At 40.3% G+C, this 25,665-nt stretch overlaps 1 protein-coding gene across 4 annotated transcripts in view; it reads right to left on the reverse strand.

The window, feature by feature from the left end:
* Positions 1-25,665, reverse strand: part of LIFR (LIF receptor subunit alpha) — a 93,261-nt gene that overhangs the window by 33,851 nt on the left and 33,745 nt on the right. For all 4 annotated transcript variants that reach the window (XR_004646255.1, XM_034774533.1, XM_034774535.1 and 1 more), the window contains exons 4-14: positions 22,748-22,899; positions 21,267-21,430; positions 16,748-16,922; positions 16,104-16,373; positions 12,979-13,108; positions 10,280-10,443; positions 8,506-8,651; positions 4,219-4,384; positions 4,053-4,123; positions 3,413-3,626; positions 391-570 (exon numbers count right to left, since the gene is read on the reverse strand). Coding sequence is in view for 3 of the 4 variants with exons in the window: in XM_034774533.1 (XP_034630424.1) it covers positions 391-570; positions 3,413-3,626; positions 4,053-4,123; positions 4,219-4,384; positions 8,506-8,651; positions 10,280-10,443; positions 12,979-13,108; positions 16,104-16,373; positions 16,748-16,922; positions 21,267-21,430; positions 22,748-22,899 (1,832 nt within the window). In the remaining variant the exon portion in view is untranslated. The remainder of the gene's footprint in view (positions 1-390; positions 571-3,412; positions 3,627-4,052; positions 4,124-4,218; positions 4,385-8,505; positions 8,652-10,279; positions 10,444-12,978; positions 13,109-16,103; positions 16,374-16,747; positions 16,923-21,266; positions 21,431-22,747; positions 22,900-25,665) is intronic.

Genomic DNA, 25,665 nt, shown 5'->3' on the forward strand with positions numbered 1-25,665 from the left:
AGGAAGCTCTCACTTTCTCACACTCAAAAAACCAATGCATTTTCCCCTCACCCCCCTCGGTGTCCAGAGTGGTACATTTGGAATCTGGAAGATTTGCCCTGGATTTTAACAATTGTACAGAATGCTAAAGTTTGGGCTTCAGATACATTGCTTTTAGTAACTTCAAAACATTCTGGAAAGCATAAAGAAAATAATAGTTGAATCAAGAACTAAGAGATGGAGACCGCTGAGGAGAGTGAGAAGTTAACAAAAATATTAGTGCAAAGAAAGTATTTAAAAACAGTACCTTTTATCCTTTCTTCTGATAATTTTCTGCATTCACTTACAAAGCCAGTATACCATGCAAACTTTGAATTGGAAAGCCTAATTTAAACAATGATTTTCTCTTACCAGATTTGATCACAGCATCTGTTGCATTTGAAGGAAACATTTCCCAGTCCACATTACAGGGTTCGGATCCAGATGAAATACAACATTTTAATGTGTAGCCGCAGGTCACATTGGGGTCAGAAGGCCAAGAAATGTAAATTCCATTTCCTGTTGCAATTGCCAGCTCTGTTTTAACATTGTCTACAATAAAGACAGTATATAAAAAACATTAGAGCTCACCCCTGTATCTTTAGCTCAAAGGGCTTTCTTGAAGCCTGAACTACAGTTCTTAGAAAACAGGTGCCATGAGAACACGCATACAATGTATTCATGTTAGAAAAGAGGATCACACAACTGGCTCTGTGAAATTGGAGTAAATTATACTATACTTTTTGAAGTACTATAAATCAAACTTAGAAGTCTATAGTGAAGTCTGTAAGAGTAGTGCAGAAAGGAGAGAAAAAGTTCAGCAGATCCTCAGGTTTGGATACAAATCACCTTCTCTGGATAAGTTTCTATTGCAGGGGTTCTGGTTTAATTCAAATTGAAACTGATTTGGTAGAAGTCTCCAGCTACTAATTCCTTCCATCCATCCACCTCCAAAACACCAGGCTGTTGACTAGTTACTACAGAGCCACCACCTATGGCCGCCATTCAGGTGGGTCCCGGTAAATCTTAAAGATCCCCTCCAGGAGCAATTAAAATACTTATATACCCCATCACATCTTCAGAACCTCCTCAACTTTTCTTGAGTTTTTTTAAAATGTTCTTAGCCTTGATCCCTGTTTGCTTGGATCATCTCATTGTATTAAAACTGTCCAGTCTATGCAAGACTGAATTTAAATGAAAAGGCAAATCTCAGTAATTTAAAAAAAAAAAAAAAAGTTGCAAAGAGAAACACCTTAATTCCTCCCTGAGGTGCTGTGACTACTAACGGACAATGTAAATGCTGAGTGTTCTAGGAGAACGTATGCTGTGTGCTAGCAGAACAATTTTTTGGAAGAAAATATCATTGCTGAATTGCCACTTAAGGAAATGTCAATTTCACCTCTTTTTGTATTAATTTCTCTCCATTTGATGTGACTATAAGGGTAAATGTATAGCCAGGGCAAGTTCTTAAACTGTTAAAAAAAAAAAAAAAAACCCTGAAAAACAGTTTCTAAAAAGTTGAAGATTCAAGGAAATTACATGTTCGAGTGCACTTTTATATGATACTTGCATAGTATTTTATTTCTAGAATTCTGTTACTATGAAATTAATTTACTGACAATAGTATTCTCTCAGCAAAAACACTGGATATTGAAGAGCTGCACGTGCATGTTTTTGCTGCAATCTAGACTTCCGTTTCACTAGCAGCACAAATACTGCCATGATGGAGGCCAGAAAAGCACCCACGTAGTAAGTTTGCTTACGTTGAAAGCTCACATTAAGTAGGATATGACGTAGGTTTTGCTTCCCTTTCAATTCTTTCATGAAACCTGTCTCAAGCATCAGAAACGTTTCTCTCTTATTGATGTTATAAACGTTTGCAGGCTGTACAGGATGCAGCCAGAAGTGACTGTATAGCAGCGTAATCCAGGTCAGTGGATGAGTCATGTTTCAAATAATTCCTATGTCAACTCGGAAGACAATTCAGAATGAGTATATGTTGGGTAACACCAAAGGGAAATTCAGTCTTCCAAAAGTTACCTTTCCAGTACTATGCTATAATAATCACAGAGTTCCAGCCGTCACCCTCGGTCACAGGCTACAGAGCTGAATTATCTAGAGAGCCCGACATTCTGCAGAGTCAGCTACAGTTGTTGCTCATGTTGTGGAGTTATTAAAGTGATGCCATTAATTTATCTATCCTGCCCAATTCCTTTTCCTTCCCATATGCAGTGATAAATTAATAGGTAGTATCACTATAGAGGAGCTGAAGGCTATTTAGCCTGAGGACAAAACTCATTCTGGATAATGGGGGATCCTGGTTACTGACATCCCAACTATAAATCTCAAACAAAACCTTTCTGCCTAAAGAGAAGTAATTTTATTTTCAGAACTTCAGACAGAAAGTGCACAACTGTGACGTCTATTACATGCCCACATGGGGTGTATGGGTCACATTATGTGCCTTAAAACAGGCCACAGCATAGGGCTGAGGGGCTAGGAAGCACAGCTTCTGCAGAGCTGCTAATCCCCGCTCCAGCACAGTTGGGTGAGAGCTAGCAGTGCCTTCACTCTGTCTTCCCAATGTGCCAGCCAACGCAGATGAATGGGAGTGGATGGGGAAGTAATCTGCACCAGGTATAGGGCTGGCAAAGATTCCTTTCCCCCTGGAGCAAGGGGGAACTGGGACCATGTTGTGACTTACGTGGTCTGCTCCTGTGCTATGTGCTGCCCTTTCCCCGCCATTTGCACCAAAACCAATTTAGCCCAAAGCTTTTCCTTCACATATAGGAGGGTAGTTCACTACCACGGAGGGCATTTTTAGATATCTTCAATGAGAGGCCTCAATAACCCTAACTTACACCTTCAAGCGCCTGCTTTTGACACCAGATCATGATTCAGGCACATTATTGGTTAGCTCCATTAGTATTCTCACTTCATGTGATCAACTACACATGCATTTAGTTGATGTTTGAGTCCCACAGCGTGGAAAAATGTTAAACAACTATGCAGCACTGAGGAGCTTCCACTGCAAGAAAAACCTATTTTGATCCTCTTACATTTAATCATATTTATTTGAGTCAAAAAGATGACACTGAAATAAATAAAACCTCCTAAAAGCTGAAGATTTGTGCCAAAGATTTAACCTCTCCCTTGTTATTCCTGGGAAGACTCCAGAAAACTGCAACACAGCAACCTAGTCTGTAACTGCCGCCTTTCTTCTACATGACGAGTATAATTTGCTGGTGAGACACTGCACTTAAAACAAAGCAGTGACTGCAGATTGAAAAAATCACTTGTTACTTGCACAGATCAGCTAAATTCTCTGAAAAACACAACCACCCAGCTGTTCCACAAGCTTTGAATGTTTTAAATCCTTGAATCAAGTACTCACCACTTGGAAGATCCATACTAGTTATCCTAGAAGGGGGAGATGAGCCAGCACGATTTTTGGCTACAACACTGATTAAACAATCATTTCCCCCAAGCTTTATTTCAGTGCTGTTCAAGGGTACAGGGACTTCATGAGCCTTTAGCATTATCTCTCGCGAGTAACATGACACTTCATGGGATAGTATTATTCCATTTGCTTCAGAAAGAAGTAATGGCTATGCAACAAAACAAGCAGAAATCACATTAAAAAACAAAACTATAGTTAAAAATCAGGACACAGGATTACATGCATCTAATACTCAAAGTTGGGGTTACCAGGCAAAAAAGTCAGTAAAGCAAGAATGTTTTTAGGAGTTAACACATGAGTACTGAAGACAACTCTCAAAGGGACAAATTTAAGGAAGTTATTCTGTATGTGAAATCCTACTTAATTCTATATGCAGCTGTCTTTAGTAATACATTTTTTTTTTTTAAAGCATAGTCCACATTTCTGGGATAATGATGTTTTCGTTTAAGACACTAATATTCTGAGTATGGGGACTATAAAATATTTAAGAACAACAATTAGATTTACTGGCTATACATTTTTCGTACATTGAAAGTACATAAGAAAAGCAATGACCACACACACACGTACATACCTTCCAAAAGACTGTTAGAGTTTCTCCGACAGGACTTCTCTCTCGCCAGATATCCGGTCCTCTTGCAGGAGCTAAGAAAGGAGATTTTACAAAATAAGGTAACTTTGTTAAGCATATGGCTTACAAGTTCAATATTTTGACATAAAAGACAGTTCAATAAACTTACGGGCTTCCAAAGTTGTGAGCTTTTTTCCCTCACTCCATTCACTCCACTGCCAGAAATGCTCAGAAGCTGAACAGCGTACTCTGAATGTGTATGTGGCATACGGATGTAATGCGTCCACCCAAGCTCTGTAATTTGAGTTTTCTACACCGGCCATTGAGACATTCCGCTGTTAAGAATTAATAGAATTCTATATGAAAACCTTTCCCCCATCCTGTATCATGCTAGTACCACTACCTGGAAAATGTTTTTAAAAAGTCAACTACAGTATTAAAGTTGTACAATCAGGCAACTGTGCGATTATTTAGGAAGAATCTGTTATACAAAGTCTAGTGGGATGTAGTCTCTTTTAGCGGGGGCAATGGGGATGTATGCTAAACAGCTTTCAAACCAGAATATGTGGGGAAATAAATGTAAATGAAAGAAAATATATAGGGAAAATATTTTACATAAAATCACTGTTCACCAGTGAAAGTTTTTTCAGGGGCCTACCATAAGAAGTTACACCTAGTATAGAAAATTATAACACCAATAACTACTTTAAAACAGATGTGGGTATATACTAAATTGTCAACATTAGACGCTGTATCCCATGTGATAATGGGAATAATCCTATACCACAAAGGAGAGTAATCACAATGCTAACAACACTCTCTGCTTTCCCAACCCTCTACCATTTGATTCCTAAAAGTATTGCACTCTCTGAACCACCAGAAAGGACTGGTGGTCCACTGACCATAATCTGAACACCCCTTTCTTTTGAGCCGGTTCCACGAGGCTATATATGACAGCTATTATCGCTGAACACTCTTTCTACATATGTATTAAATCCTGGCTCCACTGAAATCAATGGCAAAATCCCCACTGATTTCAATGGGACCAGGATTTCACCCAGGGTGCTCCTATGCTTCCAGTGATGGGCATGGTCTGAGAACCTGCCCAGACAAATAGCATTCTTCCTTTGTAAAACGGTGCCTGCACAAAGCACACCCAAGAAAAACCGCTGGACCAACATCCATATCATTCAAATACAATATATACCAGTAACAGTACTCCTACGAAGTGCTCCTTTTTCCTTTGAAGGAAAGCAAACATCATCATAATCATGTTTTAGTATAAACAGTCAATTGCATAGTATTGAGTTTAAAGCAGTTAAAACAGTGCATAATAGTGACACACACATGCATACTACTACAAATGTGTACAGTGACTTAGTGCCATGGCTGCTGTGAGAAATCCTGACCCTGGGAACATTTCTTACTGAATCTACTTATAAATACACATCTATCCTGGCTGCCAAGAACTGGTCTCCAAAGTGAATTTTAGTCTGAAATTAGTTATTTTTTTCTAATCCAAATGACAAATAGAAAATGTCAAAAAGCCAGCAATTGAGCATATGGGTGGAAAAGCTTCTGCCACTGTCACCAAACATCTTGCAGTATTGATAACAATTTCACAGCCATTCCTTGATTACACTATACCCTGTTCATCTGTTCATTTATACTCTAGCGCAGCATTTCTCAAATGTGGCCACTGTGGCTGCATGCAGTCAACAGGGGCTTTTCGTGTGGCCACAGCCTCCTGGGTAGTGATGGGGTGAGGGTGGCAAAGCAGCGGCCCCTCCCCTGGGCCACCAGCAGGGGCTGGTCCCTGCCCTCTTCTGGAGCCACAAACACTGTAGGAGCAGGTGATCTGTGTTAGTTTGCCTTCTGGGGCTTCATCCATCTGAAGGTGGGCTCCTACCCCCAGCCACAGGGTTTCATGCTCTAGCCCCAGGCTCACCCCCCACCATCACCCTAGCCTCTGCTACCTCCTCCAGCACCCCATCCAGACGCCCAATTGCCACTGCACACCCCCCCGCCTCCCTACCCACCTCCCCATCCAGGGCTTAATTTGTCCCCTAGCTTGCTGAGTAAGTCTGCTCCGAAAAGTAATATTAACAAATATACAAATATCGCTTTTCACAGAAGCAGACTTACTAACTAGCAAGCCTAAAAAAACCCACCAAAAAAAGCAAAACATGCAAAGCACCTTATTTGTGTTTCTATTCTGTTTAGGTCCAGTAAAGAATAGAGACAACTGTCGATGATTTTGTCTGCAAAAAAACTCTACAAAAGTACATTACAATGATTTGGACATGTATATATGCATATTTGTTTTTCCTAAAGTTAATTAAGTATTTTAGGAAAAAAATGTCAGAGCAGCCACCAGCAAGAGTTGGTGGCCACACTCTGAGGCCACCAAAACATTTCTTGTGAGAACCCCTGCTCTAGCGTCTGGAGAACAAAGTAACAAAGCTACATATTTTGTAAAGTTTCAGCCTGTATTTCAATAGCAGCCGCCAAGGTCTGAACTTACTCATGTCTAAATGTCATTTCTTTCCGCTCTCCCCTCAAACCCTCAAGCAACTTGTATGGTTTTTACTTGTGATACTTAACCTACTAGTACTTTTTAGCACATTTTATAATTTTAATACAAACGACTCAAAATCTCTCAAACCACAGAATGCAAATCAAGATTTTGGAGTGCACAGCTTAGTAGGGTGACCAGATGTCCCGATTTTATAGGGACAGTCCCTATATTTGGGGCTTTTTCTAATATAGGTTCCTATTACCCCCCACCCCCGTTCCGATTTTTTACAGTTGCTATATGGTCACCCTACAGCTTAGAAAGACCAGGTCGACACAGCTTTGAAACACTAGCCCACCAAGCTATATTTAAACCCAGAGACTTCCCCAGTGTAGTTCATTTAAAAAACAAAAACATAGACATTGCCAAAAGAAGTGTTTTCAAGTGACTATAGCAGGCTTTGGATCAGGCTCCAGGATATGGTAAAAGCTCTTCATCCCTAATACTTTCTGAGTTCTCAGGTGTTACACACTTACAGTAGATTTTTTTTTTGTAACAGTAGCTTTAAGAGATGGTAATCTACAACCTTAAAAAGAGGCAGATTAACAAAATGTCTGGTGCTGCCAGCACAACAGAGCAGCTTTGCAAGGGACCTTAAGAGTTTTTCTGGAGGCTGTAAAAATGTTAAATTAGGCTACACCTATACTTGAAGCTAGGGGGGCGATTCTCAGCTAGCATAGAGATGCTTGAGTTAATGGGCTAAAAATAGCAGTGTCAGGGGCTAACATGGGTGGCGGCTCGGGCTAGCTTCCAGCAAGTCCAAGCAGGAATGTTCTCAGGACAACTAGCCTGAGTAGGGTGACCAGATGTCCTGATTTTTGGGTTTTTTTCTTATATAGGCTCCTATTACCTCCCACCCCCTTCCCAATTTTTCACATTTGCTGTCTGGTCACCCTAAGCCTGAGCCATCGCATGTGCTACCCCAGCTACACTGCTATTTTTAGCAGGTTAGCTTGAGCAGGGCTTGTACGGGTATGTATATGTGAGCTCAGAATCACACCCCCAACTCTAGTGTAGACCTAGCCTGAGAGGGACCTTTTATGCGGCCACGTAGAAAAAAAAAAGTGACAGAACTCAGGGTAACTGTACTGTGTGCATGGTCACTGAATCCCAATCAGCATCAAGTTCCAGGAAGTCTACCTCGCCCCTCCAACTTTTGCTGAAATTTTGAGAACATCTAACAGGTGCTTTTAGTTTTCTCTAAATGACAGATATAGAGGATTTCAGTAGGGATATCCTACTGACACACTCAGCTCATCTTGCTCAATGGGAAAATTCTTCCCCTCTCACAGTCTTTATATCATCCACAGATTGCAGTAGTGAGTTGCTGAAACAGCTGACAAACACATACACAGCAATTATTGAAAGCAAGAAGATTCCACTTACACCAACTGTAAAAGTGACTTTGAAACTGCAAGACTGGAATCTTAAAACAACTTCAAAGGACATTTTCAGAGTAGAAGAGTAGTGATAATGTGTGCATGAGTGCTACCTACTTCCCAAAGACTCAACCACTATAGTCTATCGCCTAAGAGTGGCAATCTAATAAAGAAACATCTTCAGAAAAGCAATTTTGCAAACTTATGATAGAACTCAAATATTATGGCTAATTTTAATGCTTTGCAACTTCTCAAAACACTACTTAGTTTTGCCTGTTATGACCTACCACTGCACTGTGAAAAGAACTGAAAGTAAACGTGACTAGAGCTTCTCTGTAAGCTTAGGAGCTAGACTTTTGACATTTAGCACAGTTAGTATTCAATAAATAGTCAGTATAACCTATCAGTTTCTCTTTTACTAGTACAAAATTGTAAAGAAATGAATTTCAATAAAACCATTGACATTTCAGCAGAGCAAAATTACATTAAAAATAATACTCACCACTTGTTGTTCTGAATTACTGTTGTTAATTTCAATTTGACACAAAAGTCTGATTTGAATAAAGTTGCCAAATATATACCAAGACAGATGGGCATTTGTTGAACTATTAGTGCTCACAGTGAATTTATCAGGAGTTTTCAGATGAACTGAAAATTAAATTTATAAAGAAAATCAACTTGGATTTCTTAAAGGTGATAAATAATAGCGTTATTATTATTTTTAGTTCTGTAAGAAAAATCTTACTTTTAAAATAGTCAAAAATAATCAATAGAACAGAACATTCATCAGATTGGTAATTATTGTGACAGCTGGGTGTTGTTTTAAAAATCCAACGATATATATTAGTCTCTTGCTCTGAAGGCACACCAGCAAGCAGCTTTTGTCCATACTGGAAATTTGGCTGACACTCATGGGAATAGTTTTATTTTAGTCAGAAGCTGTAATTGGCATAATGGGCCAAGGAGCTAAAAGTAAATTACAGCGTAACCTTATTCCTGTTAACTGCTACTGATTTTAGTACAAAATAGCTACATTTTCAAAGATCACAGTGACTGTTTCACGAGATCATATCAGTATTTGATCAATCAGGAAATTAACCCAAAACACCCACAATTAATAATTGGAAAGTGGGGCAAAAATATAAAACTCCTATCCTACAAAACATAGCAGGGCAATGTTACATAACACCCAGCTCCTTTCATTTCTTCACCTCTTTTGTCCTCCTATCTTTGAATATTAGCCACAGATCCTCTGTGCCTCCTGTTGAGAAGATTCTCAGCCACCGGACTTGATGTTTTGGGGAAATAAGCACACAATATATATGCAAACCCTGCACTCTGGTCACCTGACAGTTGCAGGGATGTATGCGCTCTGTGTTTGAGAACTATCTGCACAGTAATAGTACCAATGATGGATAGAAAGATCGCATGCAGAAAGAAGAGAACTGAAATGGCAGAGGGGAAATGGCAAAGAACAGCATCTGTACAACAACCCTACATTTTACGTAGTTGAGACAATTCTATTTCAATATTACATGATATTTTGCAACTGCATTGCCAATTCAAATTATGAAGTTGCTGTACATGGAAAAATGTATTAAAAATGCAAGTTCTATAATAAACATTTAAATGCAATTTTCTATTTATTATTTGCCATTACAGTTTTCCAGAGGAAAAGATGAACCTTGAAGTTGTTAGGACACAAAACGCACGCATGTGTTATGGAGGCACAGAAGGTCAGTGCCACATTTTATTGCTACTTTGTAAAGACCTGATCCTGGTAAGACATATGCATGGGTTTAACATCATGCACCATGAGCAGACACATTGAAGTCACCGTGTCACTCTCAATGCAGAAAGTTAAGGCCGCCACGGCCACGCATAAGACTTTGCAGGATTGAGTCCTAATAATGTTGCAAATTTAGTTATTAGAATTGACTGGAATATTATGTGCCATGTAAATGATAGATATTTAGCTAGTTACTAGTGCATGCATAAGATTCCTCTCCTAACATGGGGCTAAGGGTGCCAGCTATATGGTTGCTGTGCAGAACTGTCATCTCACCACATTCTTACCTGCTTGTCGGCACACACAGTAGGGGAAAAAAAGGACCTTTACTTAATCCCAACTACTGAGAATCCAAACCAATGAAGAAAATAAACCAAAAACAATTACAAATGCAACATTCTATATTAGTGCCAAATGAGTTATCATCTATTGCACTAACCCTCTATTTAATAACCCTTTTTGGTTTTGCACCCTTGTTAATACTCACCTCTTTGAGTTACATCAATTAAGAGTGATGATTCTGCTTGACCAAGAGGATTGGAAGCTCCTAGTGTGAAATTGTAGATTTTCTGATTGGCATGCACTGGAAAGTCACAGTAATGTTTCAGTTTCAGTTCATCTACTTTGCAGGTAACATTTTCTTTAGATATTCTGTGAATTGAAAAAAAGATTATTTTAAATTTCTGAGCAACCCATTTAACAGCACTGAATTCAAGTTTTTTAGTACAGACTTCACTGGATGAAGATGCTACAAGGAATGAATGGCATGTCACTATACCATTATTTAGTTAATGCGGTATCACTATTTGTCTACTGTGACATTGCACTCCATAATGTTTTATGGAAATATGCTTATGAGTGTGTCTATAATGTAATTGGAATATGCTTTATGCAAAAGGTCTCTTGTAAGGTATCATTACAAAGCTTATAATCTATGAGTATGTTCATCCTATTTGTGTGAATGTATCATTCTTGTATCTGAAACTAGGAATATGAAGTATAGCTCTGAAGTCCTATTGTAATTATGCAAAGTGTGGGCCATTAATGGTGGTTTGGAAGCTTGATGGCTCCCACTGACTAGGACAATTGATTATAAAAGGTCTGTTTACTTTCAAACCTTCCTGGGTGCATGCAGGCCAGTCAGTGGGTAATGAAGAATGAGGTCTCACAGGACATGTGACCATGTCACATGATACTGGAATCCATCTTAAACCTGGTGTTTTCCATTTAGAAGGGGGTAGGGACCCAGAGAGACAAAAGATTCCCACCTTGTGCCACAGCTATAAAAGGGGATGGAACAGAACAAAGGGCTGCCAGTCATGAGAACACCCCTAGTTTCCACCTAAGATGTCTGCTAATAAGGACTGTACCAGAGGAAAGGATTGGGCCCAGACTAGGAAGGAGTCTAGTATGTGAAAGAAGCTTATTGGAACATCTTTAAGGGTGAGATTTTACCTGTAATTAGTTTCTTAATGTATTAGGCTTAGATTTGCGTGTTTTTTCTTTATTTTGCTTGGTAACTTACTTTATTCTGTCTGTTATTACTTGAAACCACTTAAATCCTACTTTTTATACTTAATAAAATTGCTTTTGTTTATTAATGAACCCAGAGTAAGTGATTAATACCTGGGGGAGCAAACAGCTGTGAATATCTCTCTGTCAGTGTTATAGAGGGCAGACAATTTATGAGTTTACCCTGTATAAGCTTTATACAGAGTAAAACGGATGTATTTGGGGTTGGATCCTACTGGGAGCTGGGTGTCTGGATGCTGGAGATAGGTGACCTGCTGAGCAGTTTTGGTTAAGTCTGTAGCTTTGGGGGCGTGGACCAGACCTGGGTCTGTGTTGTAGCAGGCCAGCATGTCTGACTCCACAAGACAGGATTCTGGAGTCCCAAGCTAGCAGGGAAAACGGGCTCAGAGATAATTCCAGCATGTCAGATGACAGTCCCAAGAGGGTCTCTGTGACCGAACCCTTCACACCTACCTCATGCTGCATTGCATATTACATACAATTTAATGCCACAATGTAGCTTGATTGGCATTAGTCACAAAATCCATGGCTCCCAGCCCAAAGAGAATATCTTTCCTCATCCTTACTTTAATTTTTACTTCCCTTACCTCCTCAGAAGCCTGGGAAAATAGATAGATCCTGTAGTGAGCCCTGAGGTCAAAACTAGGCTTTAGAGCCCCGATTCAGGAAAGTATCCATATTCAGGACAGCACTTAAGCACATGCCTATCTTGAATGGGATTTAAGTATTACTTAAGTGCTTTCTAGAATCAGGAACTAGTTGACCCAGCAGAGGGAGTAGGTTCTAGTGTTAAGGTCTTTGCACTGAAGATGACCGATCACCAGCCCCTCCCCATCTAAATAGGATCAGGCACTTTGTGTACCTCATCTGATCTCAGGTCCCTTGGGCCACATAAGGAGAGAAGCTGTCTGTCAGATAGCCAACACCCGCATTATTTAGGTTTTTATATGATAAAGCCAAAATCTTGACTTGCATCTGAAAACAAACTGAAAGCCAGTGCCGAACAGAGAGCATAAGTGTAATATGGTCTCTGTAAGCAACCAGCCATCCTCATCTACACTAGCAGAAGTCTGAGTGGTTTTTAGGGGTAGCTCCATGTATTTGGGGCTGCAATAGCCTACTGTGCACTCAGAACAAGGATGAGAAAGCTTGGCTCGAGAGCCCTCAACAAATGTTAGGCAGCTCTGACCACTGGTTTTTGCGTTGACCTGTCCAACCTCATTGTTTTCTTCTGCACCCGCATCTGTTGGTCTTATCCACCTGTTGTCCATAGTCTTACACTTTGATTGTAAGCTCTTCAGGACAAGGATCTTCTTTTTGTCATGTTTGTACAGTGCCTGCCCTAATGGAACCCTGAACGCAAGGTGCTGCCATAATATAAGTAATAAATAATATAACTATCACCATCAAATGTCTTATAAAGAAATGTGCCCCCCAACCCTGACTATACTATCACAGTACTACTGCAGCACAACATTGCAATCATGTGATTCTGTGATGAAGTAATTTAAAAATTAGTCCCAACTTCCTCTAAGCAGTGGAGAGTTTAAATGACTTGAGTGGGCATGCAGCAGTCATTCAGTATCCTGGGAAGCCCATAATGTACCAAGTTGTATTCAAACTTTTTAATCCTTCCTTGCTAAATGGCTTTACCTTTCAAATAAAATATATTTTGTTTGCCGTTGCCTGTACAGTGCCGTGGCTCTGCCTGGGTACCAGCTACATGTTATAATAATAAAGGTGCGTGTTTCACAGGTCAGGTTTTGTGGAGTATCGGGGGCATCTGTAGCAAAGAAGTAAGACAAAACAATCAGCCTGCATGTTCACAGAATAGGTCCTAACATAGAAGGTTAGACAATTGCTTGGAAATCTATTAACTGCTGAAAGCAATATTTTGTTTCCAGAATATATAGCATAAATATACAGTAACAATTATGCCCCAAACCTGCAAACAATTATGTGTGTGCTTAATTTTAAGCACATTAAAAGTCCCCATTGTCTAAGGCTTGACTTAATGGGATTACTCCTGTATTTAAAGTTAACCACATGTATAAGTGTTCGCAGGATCAGGGCACTGAAGTATAAGCATTACACAATTTTACAAAACACGTTTCAAAGATCCCAAACTGCACAATTTTGCCTCCAAGCAACTTAGGAAGATTATTAGGTTGCGTGCCATGTTTTGGCAAGTGCAGGACTCACTGTTGCTTAGAATCCATTTAAACAAATCATTCAAACAAGTGAGCCCACATGCATTCTATGAAACATGACATTCTTAGTACACCTGCCACACTGTATTTTATTTGTGAAGTTTTTGATTTTTTTAAGAAGACCACACATGTCATCCTCCTCCAAGATGCTTTACAAGTCTCCTTCCCCAATTTTCATTTAAATTTGTCTCTCAACTCTGGACTCCAGGACTGCAATGATCATAATCCCTGGCATAGGAATGATGGCAGCTCTCTCGCTAGAGGACTCACTGCAGAATGACATGCCATACTCCCCCTAGAAACCAGAAAAGATGGAGCTGAGTAACTGATGGGGATGAGCCTCTAGGGAGCTCCTCTCTCCAGCTACTTGTGTGCATCTTTCCTCCCAGAAACCAAGAGACCAGTCTCTTTCTAGCCACCCCCGGGGGAGGGACATGAGCTTCACACCGTGTTAGTTTGGTGTGAGTGGTAACGATGTCTCAGTTAGGATTATGAGTGATGTAAATGTACACAATGACTATAGGTCTAATGTGCCAGGGGAAGAGCACTTAGCTCACCAGAGCCACAGGTACTCAAACTGACATCTCTAAAGCACATATAAACACCCTGATATAGAGATGGTGCACTGTCTCTCTCCCCTACTTTCTATCTGGCTTCTTATCTTTTCACTTTCCCCTACATCTCAGTCTTGCTGGACTGGTGAATCCAAACAAGATGTCTCCACTCTCCTCATGGAGTATGCAGCAGAGAGACAGGAGTTTGTAAAACGCTAGAGAGGAAGTAGCTTGAACACACTAGACCTTCAAGGATGGACACATCTGTAAACCCTTTGTGTGCTGCACTGTCACTGACCCACGGCCAATATTTTGTGCATCCCTGACTTATATTTATACGTATAGTTATCCATTTTAAAAGTTCCATATGACTGGACAGTATATTAGAGGAATGCCAAAAAAAAGGGGGGGCGTCTTTTTTTTTTTAATCACCTGTTTAAGATTCAAAATCAGTAACAGAATGTGCAGACTGAAGTACTAAACACACACATTTAAAATCAGCCATTTGAACAACTGATTGTTTTTCTGCTTATTTACTAGTCTCCAAGTTTAAGGTGGTGTTTATTTCCCCACTGCCAGTGATGTAATATACACCTAAAACTAGCAAGGAGCTGCACTGTGTTGTTGGAGGTGTTAGTAATGACCTCTGCCAGTGTAGGGAAAGCACAGAACTCTGAAATTGTTGTGGGAAAGAGGAACTAAACATTTGCAGTATTTTGTTTTAAGATGTAATTATGTTTGAGGAGGTTTTTGAGGCTTGTGACCCTACACAAGCAGCTAATGATTTGGTATCTTAAACAGTTTAAAGTTTTCCCATTCATTTTTCAAAAGATAATATTTTCCATGAGAAACTAATAATTTTAAAACTTGATTCTTTTACCATAACAAGGCACCCAAGGCACTGCATCGGATAGGAAAGTTCAACATCCAACCTGCCACTTTGAACACATCAATGTGTATTTTTGGTAGTTTAACATCAAATGAGATTCAGATAGAAATGCTGGTAATGTAAGGTTTAACACTTACATTACCCATTACATGACATGCCCCACTATTTGCCTTTTCAGAATCAAATACAAAATTCTAGGGCTTTGCAAAAGGAACAGGCGTAAGTGTAACTGGTGAAACAATGGCTAATCTTCAAGCAAATTGGCTGCCAAGTGTTCTGGGGCACATAAACAGTGTCTCTGGAAATGCAACAGGCAGAAGACAGAGCTATTGACAGTCACAAAAACATTCTGCTAGGTGTCAGAGTTTTCACTGCTAACATTTCACACTTAGTCAGGGAACTGTACATATATGATGGGCAGAAGCCAATAAAATAAGAGTGGTAATGACTTATTTGTGAACAGTCACCACCTCTTGACAGGCCAAAAATCAGGAGAGGGTCCTCTTCTTTCACATGCCTGTCCCTGCCCCTCTTCAGTGATTAAAGATCATCAAAATGGATATAAAATTGATATTTTGGTTTACTCACTTGGCTAGTGGGAAGTTGAGAATGGAGACACTTATCCCCCCCTCCTGGACAGTGAGGGGCTTTCTGTACTTCACTCTTATCTCTCTACCCTCAGGTGGGCAAGGGTGCTCTCAGCAGCTCTTTATCTCTCCTCCTTATCTCTCCCCCAACCACACATACGCTCATCACAACTTTGCTAGATCTGGGGCATCACCTGTTGCCCTCCCCCATGATCACGAATAGCAGTGACATGATGGCATTGAGCTGCCAGGTTCTACAGGATATTATCTATTTCTATTCTGTTTACATTGCATCCTTATCACTATGGCACCTGAGCATTGGGGGAGAGTTAATTGGGTCATTACGATAAAAACTAAACACACCCTCCCCCCCCAAATGTAACCTATCCTTGGAAACCAGGTAGGCCAAACTAAACCACTGTTTTAAAGCAAGAGGGCTGGAGTCATAACACCATTTAGTTTCCTTCTTATATTTTGATTTTCTCAAGGTGAATAAACCATAGTGAACCTCATTTCAGTAACAGTACGGTATACTTACATCCTACAAATAATACTGTTCCTTCCAGACCATCTGGCTCCAGCAAGCACCATACATTTGTCCCACTAGAAATTGAAGCACTGACATTCTGCACTTTGATTGCACTGCTCCACTTGTTGAGGCGAAGGAGCGGATAACTTTTTGATCCATAGTTCATGAATTTTATACTTTCCCCTTCATTGTATAAACAACAAAATGTCACATTTGAGCCCACTAGTACCACTTTGTCTTGAGGAAAAACCATAGCGCTATTGGGCTTAGTATCTTTTTCTAGACAGAAGAAAAATAATACATGATCAAATGATTTTTATAGCTCAGTAAACTAAGATTACTTTCTTATATATTCAGCTGGTCAGTGCTAATACAGAGTAGGAGCACTCAGGCTATTCTGTTTTGCATAAAACCCCTCTTGTAAAATGTACAGAAATCTATTTTTAACAAGTTTCACCCACTCAAAACATTTGTTACTGCACTTTACAAATCTTTACATATTTATCGGTAATTGAAACAGTCCCACAAAATCTACAATGGTCTATCAATCCTCAGAATTAAAAGGTAATATTATTCATTCAATGTTTATTTTGAATTCAGCACAGTTTTAAAAGTAGCTAAATTCTGTGCAACATGCAAGAAAATAAACCTACCAGGAACTGTTCTAATTGGGCTCCATTCACTCCATTCCTTCCTACCAGTAAAATATGGCTCATTAATATAACATCTAATTTTCACATAGTATGAAGTACACTCCAAAGGTATGTCAGATGTCCAATTCCAAGAAAGAATAGAGTCTTTGCCAGTCAATTTTGAATCATAATTCATCTAAAAAGAAAATAAATAAAGCTTTTTCAAAGATAGACATTAGAGGCATTACAACCTAAGTTAGTACTATGTAGAAAATGGGTTTTCCCACCTGTGAAAATTTTGCCCCCCAATTCCCCCTTCCCCATGAAAAAAATCATATTTGCTGAAGTTTTCAAAGGAAATTTCAATTTTTTTGGCAAAAGTTTCAATTGAAAAATGTCAAATAGGAAATGCTGGCATAGTCCCTCATGCCCTATTCTCCTCTATGTGCCAGTGTACCAACATCCCATGTAGCAAGACTCCCTTTGTGCTATGCTGCCACAGTGCCTCATGGGAGGTGCTGTCCAACTAGGGAACCCAACCCATAGAGGATAATAGTGTCAAGAGACACTGTGATGGCATTTCTGAATACAACGTTTTCAGGTTTTGGCTAAAACCAAAAACACTTTGGTTTTCAAGTGTTTATTTAATAAAAAGTTGAAGTCTTTCATAGGAAGCAGACGCTTGATGAAACACTTCATTTAACCCCAACTCCTCCCCTATTGTCCATTGAAAAGCAGTTTTAACAGAAAATTTTCAACCAGTCCTATTAGTTAATCACCTAAGATTTGTAGAGAGAACTAACAGGTAAGCAGAGATAGTCTTTCAGTGCTGTTTATTGTATTGTAAAGTTGTATTCCAATGCTGGCCACAATTTTGACCAGTCTGCATTGATCAGCCAACTCTACTAGAAACTGTTTTCAAACATGATTTAAAAAAAAAAAAAAAGCATGAGTAGAAAGCAGCCATCCAAGCCTGGCCTCTTTACCAAGGCTCTACCCTACCCCAAGACTGGAAAACATGTTGGCATCACAGGAAACATATTAAACCTGGATCCTGATAGAATGGTGCTAAGTTAATAGCTAATTACAGAAGTCAACTAAATTCTTCTCATTTGGGCTTCTAAATACTGACAAACTACACTATTAATTGTGCTAAAAACGTAATTAAATTTTACATATAATAATATCTCTTTACAACATAAGGACATTTTAAAAGTTCATTAATTATGGCATAGGATTTAGTCTGAAGCTGGAAAATGAATGCATTTTAAAAACATGTAGTTTACTACTAGAAAACAACTTAAATTTACTGTTCCTGGTCCAGTTGCAGCTTAGGCAATTAATTCAACCCCTGCATCCATTCAACTCTGTAAGATATCCTTTATTTCCCGTCCTAAATTGTTGGGTGGTTTTCCTGTGCACAATTAACAACTGCTATGTTCCAACCAAGCAGTGACTACATTTCAATGATGGGTAAATACACACACACTGCAAGGTGCTCTGTAAATGTTAAAAACTGTTACCTAGAGTATTCAGATCTAAAAAGCTTCATCACAAACATTTTAGCTCTGTACATTTTTTAGCTATTCATTCTAGAACAAAATGTTTCTGTTTTGTGGGTGTCTACTCTGCCTTCATAGAGCCTGTAGCACATAACACAAAGTGGACACAAAAGTAATACAGGAAGTGTTGTTATTCAGCATTGTTTTCTTTTAGAGGAAATTGGCACTGTTTAAATTTGCAATATTGCATTAAGTTTGCTGTGGTCTTCCTATTTCAACAAACTGACTTGAGTTTTTCTAACTTTATGCAATTTCACTGATGGATGAAATGTAAATCGGTGATCAATATATTATTACTTAATTACCTTTTCTAAAGCCTTGAATTGGCTGTAATTCCTTCACCCTCACAGTACCCCCAGCTCACTTACCTTCTAATACTGAAACAAGGACTCATTTGAAATCACTGATAGTGAAGAGTCCTTGTATGAAAAACCACAAGAAAGCTGGTGTTCATCTTTATTTGTTAGAATAAAATACCTGCTTTACTGTCTCACAGACTCACAGACTTTACGGCCAGAAGGGACCATTGTGATCATCTAGTCTGACCTTTTGTACATCGCAGGCCATAGAACCTTACCCACCTACTCCTGTAACAGATGTATAACCTCTGGCTGAGTTACTGAAGTCCTCAAATCATGATTTAAAGACTTCATGTCTTCCCTGAGCAAATATAAAATTATACTGATGTCATCCCCTTATCATTGTCCTCCTCAGCCCCCTCCCTTTAGTTTTGTCACTCCCTTCACTGTATAATATTTGGAATTACGTTGTGAGCTCTCTAGGTGAATCCTGGTCCAACTGAAGGTAATGGCAAAACTCCCATTGACTTCAATAGCAGCCAGGATTTCACTCCACATCATCTTATCTGAGATATGAAGCACCTACCCCACACTTCTGGATTCTCTGAAAATAATAATATAAAAGAAATTTAAAATCAGATCACTATGTGAATTAAATTGGTTTGGCTGTCTTAAAAGAGCAACTCATGATCTGAGTAAGTCCATGCTTACAATCTACACTGACACACAAGAGGAGAATACAGACAAGCATTTGACTCCTATTAATTACATCTAAAGAATCAAAATATAGGACCAGCTACTGCAAATACTTACTACTCATGCATACAGCACTGTTAAGAGCAATGATACTCCCTGTAGGAGGACTACTCATGTGAGCAAGAGTTTGCCGCAAGAGGCCCTTACGCATTAGCCCAAACTAAATATTGTACCAATGTTTTAACAGTTATAGCATGTAGATACAAAGGCCAGGAAGGTACCTGACAGGGTATGGACCTGGTGATGTGATGTGCCTTTTCTTATCTGTAATTGCAACGATCATCTACATACCCTAGTGCACATATTTTCTCAATTATTAAACTTACAGAACAAAGTCACATGTGTTGACAAAAATTTGAAGAACTACCATCCTCCAAATGTTTGTTTAGTTTATGACATTATACAATACCTTTATAATACACACTGTATTTACAGAGTACTGCATTAGTTGCCAATGAAAGTAATCAGCCATTTGAAAAACAGAAATCTTTCACAGAATACAATACAATACATTTAATACAGTTTTGAGGAACCTAGGAAATAGCACTAATGAAGAAAGCTTTTTATTACTCTGAAAGGAAAGTACAGGGGTTTTCACTTGATCTGAAATCTCCTTTTTGGAGACAACAAAAGGAGCACTAAAACTTGACTATTTAATAGCACTCTTAAGGAAGTCACCAATCAGGAACAGAAAACAATGAAAGGCCAATTTCATAAAGAAAATGTACCTCTACAGCAAAGACCCACAAAAAATAAGATCCACTGGGAAAATAACATCCACTGGGAGATTATATTTTTCTTTTTTAAAGTAACTCTTTCCCATAATGATGATTAACTAATTTCTTATGGGCACTTTCTAAAAACTCAAAGACTGCAATTGTCATTGTTATGATCCTACCACATTTTATATAAAATATTTTTAAAATGTAAAATTGAACTAAGCAGAATTTAAGTTTATGCACGTTTATGAGATGAAAACATTACAGCATGTCATGTCATGTATTTATAGAAAATTTTACATTGATCATTTAAAATAGACTGTCAAGCCATGCTCTGGGTTGCGGAGTAATGTAGGTCATCCTAAAGAAGATGTTAGGAAGAAAAGATTAATCCCTTAAATCAACAGTATGATTGGACAAATGGTTTGGGATGGAACCTGAACTGCCTGCTTTTGAGCCTGCTGAGTTGAATCCAAAATCTGGAGTTCAGGTTCAGTGGCTATTCTAATAAAATGAGAAAATCTCCCCTCCCAGTCGTCATCTCCAGTGACAAGAACCTTGAACTCATTCTACTAGCTACCCATCCCATCAGCACTGAGCAACCACAACCTATCGAAGTACTTAAACAGCACTTCTCACCAGGCTCTCTCACTGGTATGGACCTGGCAGGTTGACATACTCAAAGTTATGCACCTTGGATTTAACTGGCACACCATCCCTGGGACTAAAGTGGGAGAGGGCTTGTCCATGCAGCCTTGGCTCCAGGAGGTGGGTGGCTTTGCAGTGCTGCAGAACCAAACAGGCAGGGGAGGAGGAAGGTGGAGCCATTAATGGGCATAAGATACCTGCACAACTCTTATGATAAGAGGGAAGGGAAATAGTAAAATTCACTTGGTTCTAAATAGCACTGACCCTGCACAACTGAACAAAAACAGCTGAAGCTGCCAGTGCCGTGTGAAGTAAATGAAATATCCATGGTGTGCCTTTCTCCCTCTCACTTTCAGTTGTTTTAGTGCTACGATGTTCTCAAACACTAATAAAAATAAATGAATAACACCTATGTATAGCAGGAGTCCGTAAGGTCTGTGTCCATGTTTTCCTGAATTCTCCTGCTTTTGTGACCCTCCAAAATGTGTGTGTGTTGTGGGGAGGAGGGAAGAGAGGGGAATTGCATTTTCATAAAAAAGCGAAAAGGAAGACTTACTAGTGCCACTGTCTCCAATGTTTCCTTATGCAGAATCTGAATCTGCCAGCTGGCATCTAATTCATATTGGAAGACTGAGCCACTATCGTTCCACTTCAGATATAACGTGTAAGTTGAAAAGTCAGCACTCAGATTAAGAATTTGGGGGGTGAGTGGAATAAGTGCTTGAAAAGAAACAAGGAAAAAAGCATACATTCAAAATCATTACCAGCAACAGCGCTTACAGGTGTTTAATAGCTGCAGCTCTGAACTGGCCTACAGCCATACAAACGCGAGGTTTGATCTCATTAATTAAGCTGGGTTGGGACTTGTCATTCCTCATGTAGGAAACTTCCCAAGAAAACACAGATCCTCTGAAGTTTTGTTGGTGACTCAGCAGGCAGCATTTCTCCTGCTATATTAAGGGTGCCAAGAGCTGTTCTCCTCCAAGCTGCTCTAACACTCACTTTTTTCCCACAGCTTTCTGTCAATCCCAGTCAGCGGCCTGTAATCTGAGTCCCAACACCCAGGTGTCAGCCCGGGTGGTGGTGCTCGGGCTTCAGCTTCAGCCCCAGGCCCCAGCAGTCTAAGTCAGCTCTGGCGACCCCATTAACATTGGGTCCCAACCCACTTTGGGGTCCCAACCCACAGTTTGAGAACCGCTGAACTAGAAGGTTTTTTCCCAGTTCCCCTTCTAAAAATGGTTGTTTATAGTAGTCATTCCAGAGTGACAGTTCCAATGTGGGTACATTTCTAGGGTAGATGACAAGATTACATCTACATTCTGTACACTGCTCTGAAACCCATTAAGGAGGGAGGCAGCCCTGAAGCCAGCGCTGTGCAAGAGAAACAGCACATTGTTCCAGGGTCCCACATCAGGCAATTAGCTTCAGTCCTGAGGCTCTGCTCTCCAGCCACAAACCAACACAGCTACTCCCCTCCACAGCCAAACCTAACTGTTGGGCTTCCTCCCTTATTAAGTGCTACACCTAGCACAGGTACAGCAAGGCAGAGCTAATTAAACAGGGTTGACCAGCCCCAGACCTTACGGGGCAGGCCACCCTGTTACAGATTGTTTTGTTTTTTGGTCCTAGCAGCTGTGAGAGAGACAAAGGACGATATCATTTCCCCTAAAATATTGTGAAAGAGTAGGGATAAATGGTGCTCAAGCAGTGTTGGTTCAAGGAAATATCTTGGAGGTGAGAATTACCACTGATTTTTTTTTTTAAATATAGTTCTCCTACCTCATCCCCAAACAAATTAGCCTGAGGGAATGAGTTGTTTTCTATTATGGCATCAAATACCATACTTGGCTACCAAAATATGCATTTAGCAAAAGTGCCTGTGCATGGTGGAGCACGGGGGTGTTTTGCATCTCAACAAGAGAAGCTCTTTATACAGGGAAATGCTGCCAAAGAAAACTATAAAATCACCGTATCCATTTCCAGAATGTTATAGTTAAGTGTTCATATAAAGCCATTATAAATGAACTTGATACTTACAAACATTTTCCTCAGGCAATACAAATGTTTCAGTAGCTAAAGGAGTTCCAGAAGCATTTAGTGTGGTTATCTGTATGTTAGTGGAGCCGATTGTGACTGGAATATCTGCCCTTTTTCCCTCAGTTTCAATACACACTGGAGAGAAGGGCTCACTGAAACAATAATAAAGAAGAATTAGACAAGTTCTACATGTATTAGGAAATTAGAGGGCTCTCTACTAAATTTAACATTGCAAACCTTTAAAGGTCCAATTTATTCTCCGAACAAAACTGTGAGAGATCAGAGTCAAATTTCAGAAGTAGTAAGATTGGATAAGCTTTGGCAATTTTAGATTTGGCTAAGCTTCCTGTGTTGTTTTAAGAAAGTCCTTTCTAATGGCATACTTGTTGCTAGTTGTCTAACACAGATGCACAGTTTGGATAGGTTGAAAATGTGGCTACCGGGGGTGGGGAGGATTCCAGGCAAAAGAAAGAAAGTTAAAAATTGTGACATGTTATTCAAAACACTATTCCAACCCCTTACTCGGCTCCAATCAGTGTTTTACCAAACACCACAAAATAGCTTTTATTTGCCTTGTGTTTTGGCCTTTTTTGCTTTTCTTATAATTTTTTGTGGTGGGGGATATGGGTGCGGAAAGGATGTTCATCCCCATCAGAGGACAGAGCTGGTGCTTCCTCTTGGGGGCTTACCCTACAGGGGAATAAGGGGGTACGTAGGGGTGTGTATGTGTTATATATATAGAATGCTCGGCACAATGAGGTCCTGGTCTGTGACGGACTCCTCGGCAATGCACATAATTAAGGCTATGGAGGTCATGGCAATCATGGATTCCATGACTTTACCAGACTTCTGTGACTTCCAAGGCTTCAGGAGGTGGGACTGTGCATGCGTTCCTGCCCTGCAACTGGAGTTGGCTGGAACCAGGACCCTGCAGCCCTGACCCTGCAGCTTCCACCGGGAGCTGCAGCCCCATGGCGTCCTGGCCTTGGTGGGAGCTGCAGCCAGGGCCACATGCCCCAACCTCACAGCGTCCTGAGCTTGGCAGGGGCTGTGCTGAGGCCATGCACCCCAACTCAGTGGCTTTTGCCAGGGGCTGCAGCTGAGGCCACGCTCCCCTGCCCAGCGGCTGAGGCGGGGGCCCTGTGCCTCACTTGTGGCTTCCCAGGGCCATGTGCCCCCCGACCCCGCTGCGGCTGCTGAAGCTGGGGCTGTGTCCCCCGTCATGGCAGGGGCTTTGGCCTGTCTGCCCCCCACGCCCTTGCCATGGATACACACATTTTACAGATTACCTCACGCTCATTTACAATACTTTTCAACTTCCATTCCTCCCCCCATGCCTAGCCCTGCCCCCCAGTTATTTTTAGTAAAGTCACGGATAAGTCATGGGCTCCGTGAATTTTTGTGTATTGCCCGTGACCTGTCCGTAACTTTTACTAAAAATAACCATGATAAAATCTTAGCCTTACACATAATTAATGATAGAGTCGATGGATAGGTCGGATGTGGCTTGAATCCTCACTCTCTTTATCATTTCATATGTAATTGGAGAGGAGAAAGAGCTTGGAAAGTGCCCAGATCTTCCTCTCAGGGCTGGGAGGGGGAAAAGGAAAAAGTCATAACAATGCCCAACTTCCTGCCAATTAACCATTACTCACTAAATGGGACCCTGGAGCTTTCCCCTTTTGAAGTGGTTTGAATAAGAGGACTTGGGGAGGTTTTTGGACTTACCCCCACAGTCCCTGATTGATAAGGCTAATACACCCTATTGAGTCTCAAGTGCTGAAGAAGACTAACCCTGCCCCTGTGCAGAGTCATTTCCAAAGGGATCTTGGCCACTGAGAGTATGTGGAAATCATCAGGTGAAGGTCTGGTGGATGGGATTAGCTGTGGCTGAGCTCCCTCTCAGTGGCACCCAAGAATGTCTCCTCACCTTATTAGTTTCTGTGCCACTTGCCTATTCCACCATGCTAAGGGAGGGGGAAATAAACAGAGGCAGCAGCTCACTGGGTGATCTCGTTCAGGATGCAGAGCCCCAGAAAATTTGCTCCTCCAAACAAGATGGTGGTGAGGGGTTTCAGTTCACTGCTGGTACACACATGTACTCTTTACAAACAGGGATGACAATTGAAAATGCAGGCACACTAAATTGCCACTCTCTCTGCAGCACTGGAGGCAGAGAACCTGGTGTGTGAGGTGGGGAAGGGGTGCAGCCAAGCCCTGGAGCTGGATGAACAAGTCTGAGCTGTCTTCACTATTCACAGGAAGAGAGGCATAGCACAAATATCAGAACTGAGGAAGAAGTCAGGATCCAGAAAAGACTTAGAACCTCATGCCTAGTGCATGACACAAAAAATTGGCAGATTTTCATCCTGGTGAGTTACACGTGGAATGCATGAAAGTTTTAGAGATGTGTCTGAAAATATTAAACTTTTTTAGTGTACCTTAAAAATCTAAACTATACTCCATTTCAAACAGGCTATTTCAATTTTGTTTTCTACTCCAAAAGCATTTATCTTCAAAAGGATTTAATATTTAAATTGGCAAAAAAAAAAAAAAAATACAGCCATTAAGGGATTTTACTTAGATGTAAGTTTCCTAAAGGCATTTTCATGTCTGAATCTTAACACTTAAGGTCCCTGGTATTTCAGCACAGAACACATTTCACCCATTTCCTTTTGGACTGAACCAAACTATGAAGATACCTTTTGAGAACTGAAAACAAGGGCCATATGGACACTGAGAATTCAGAAGTAGGAGTGTGAGAACTCCCAGCCCAATGTGAGGGGGCAGCAGGGTGTTCTGGCAAGAGAATCTTTGGCATCCTTTGCTGGGAAACTTACAATTGCCCAATTTAGAACTGAAAATATTCAGAGCAGAAGATACCATCTAGATGTAACTGACTGGTGAACAGATATGCT

Source organism: Trachemys scripta, chromosome 6 (assembly GCF_013100865.1).
Source record: "Trachemys scripta elegans isolate TJP31775 chromosome 6, CAS_Tse_1.0, whole genome shotgun sequence".
Classification (NCBI taxonomy): domain Eukaryota; kingdom Metazoa; phylum Chordata; order Testudines; family Emydidae; genus Trachemys; species Trachemys scripta.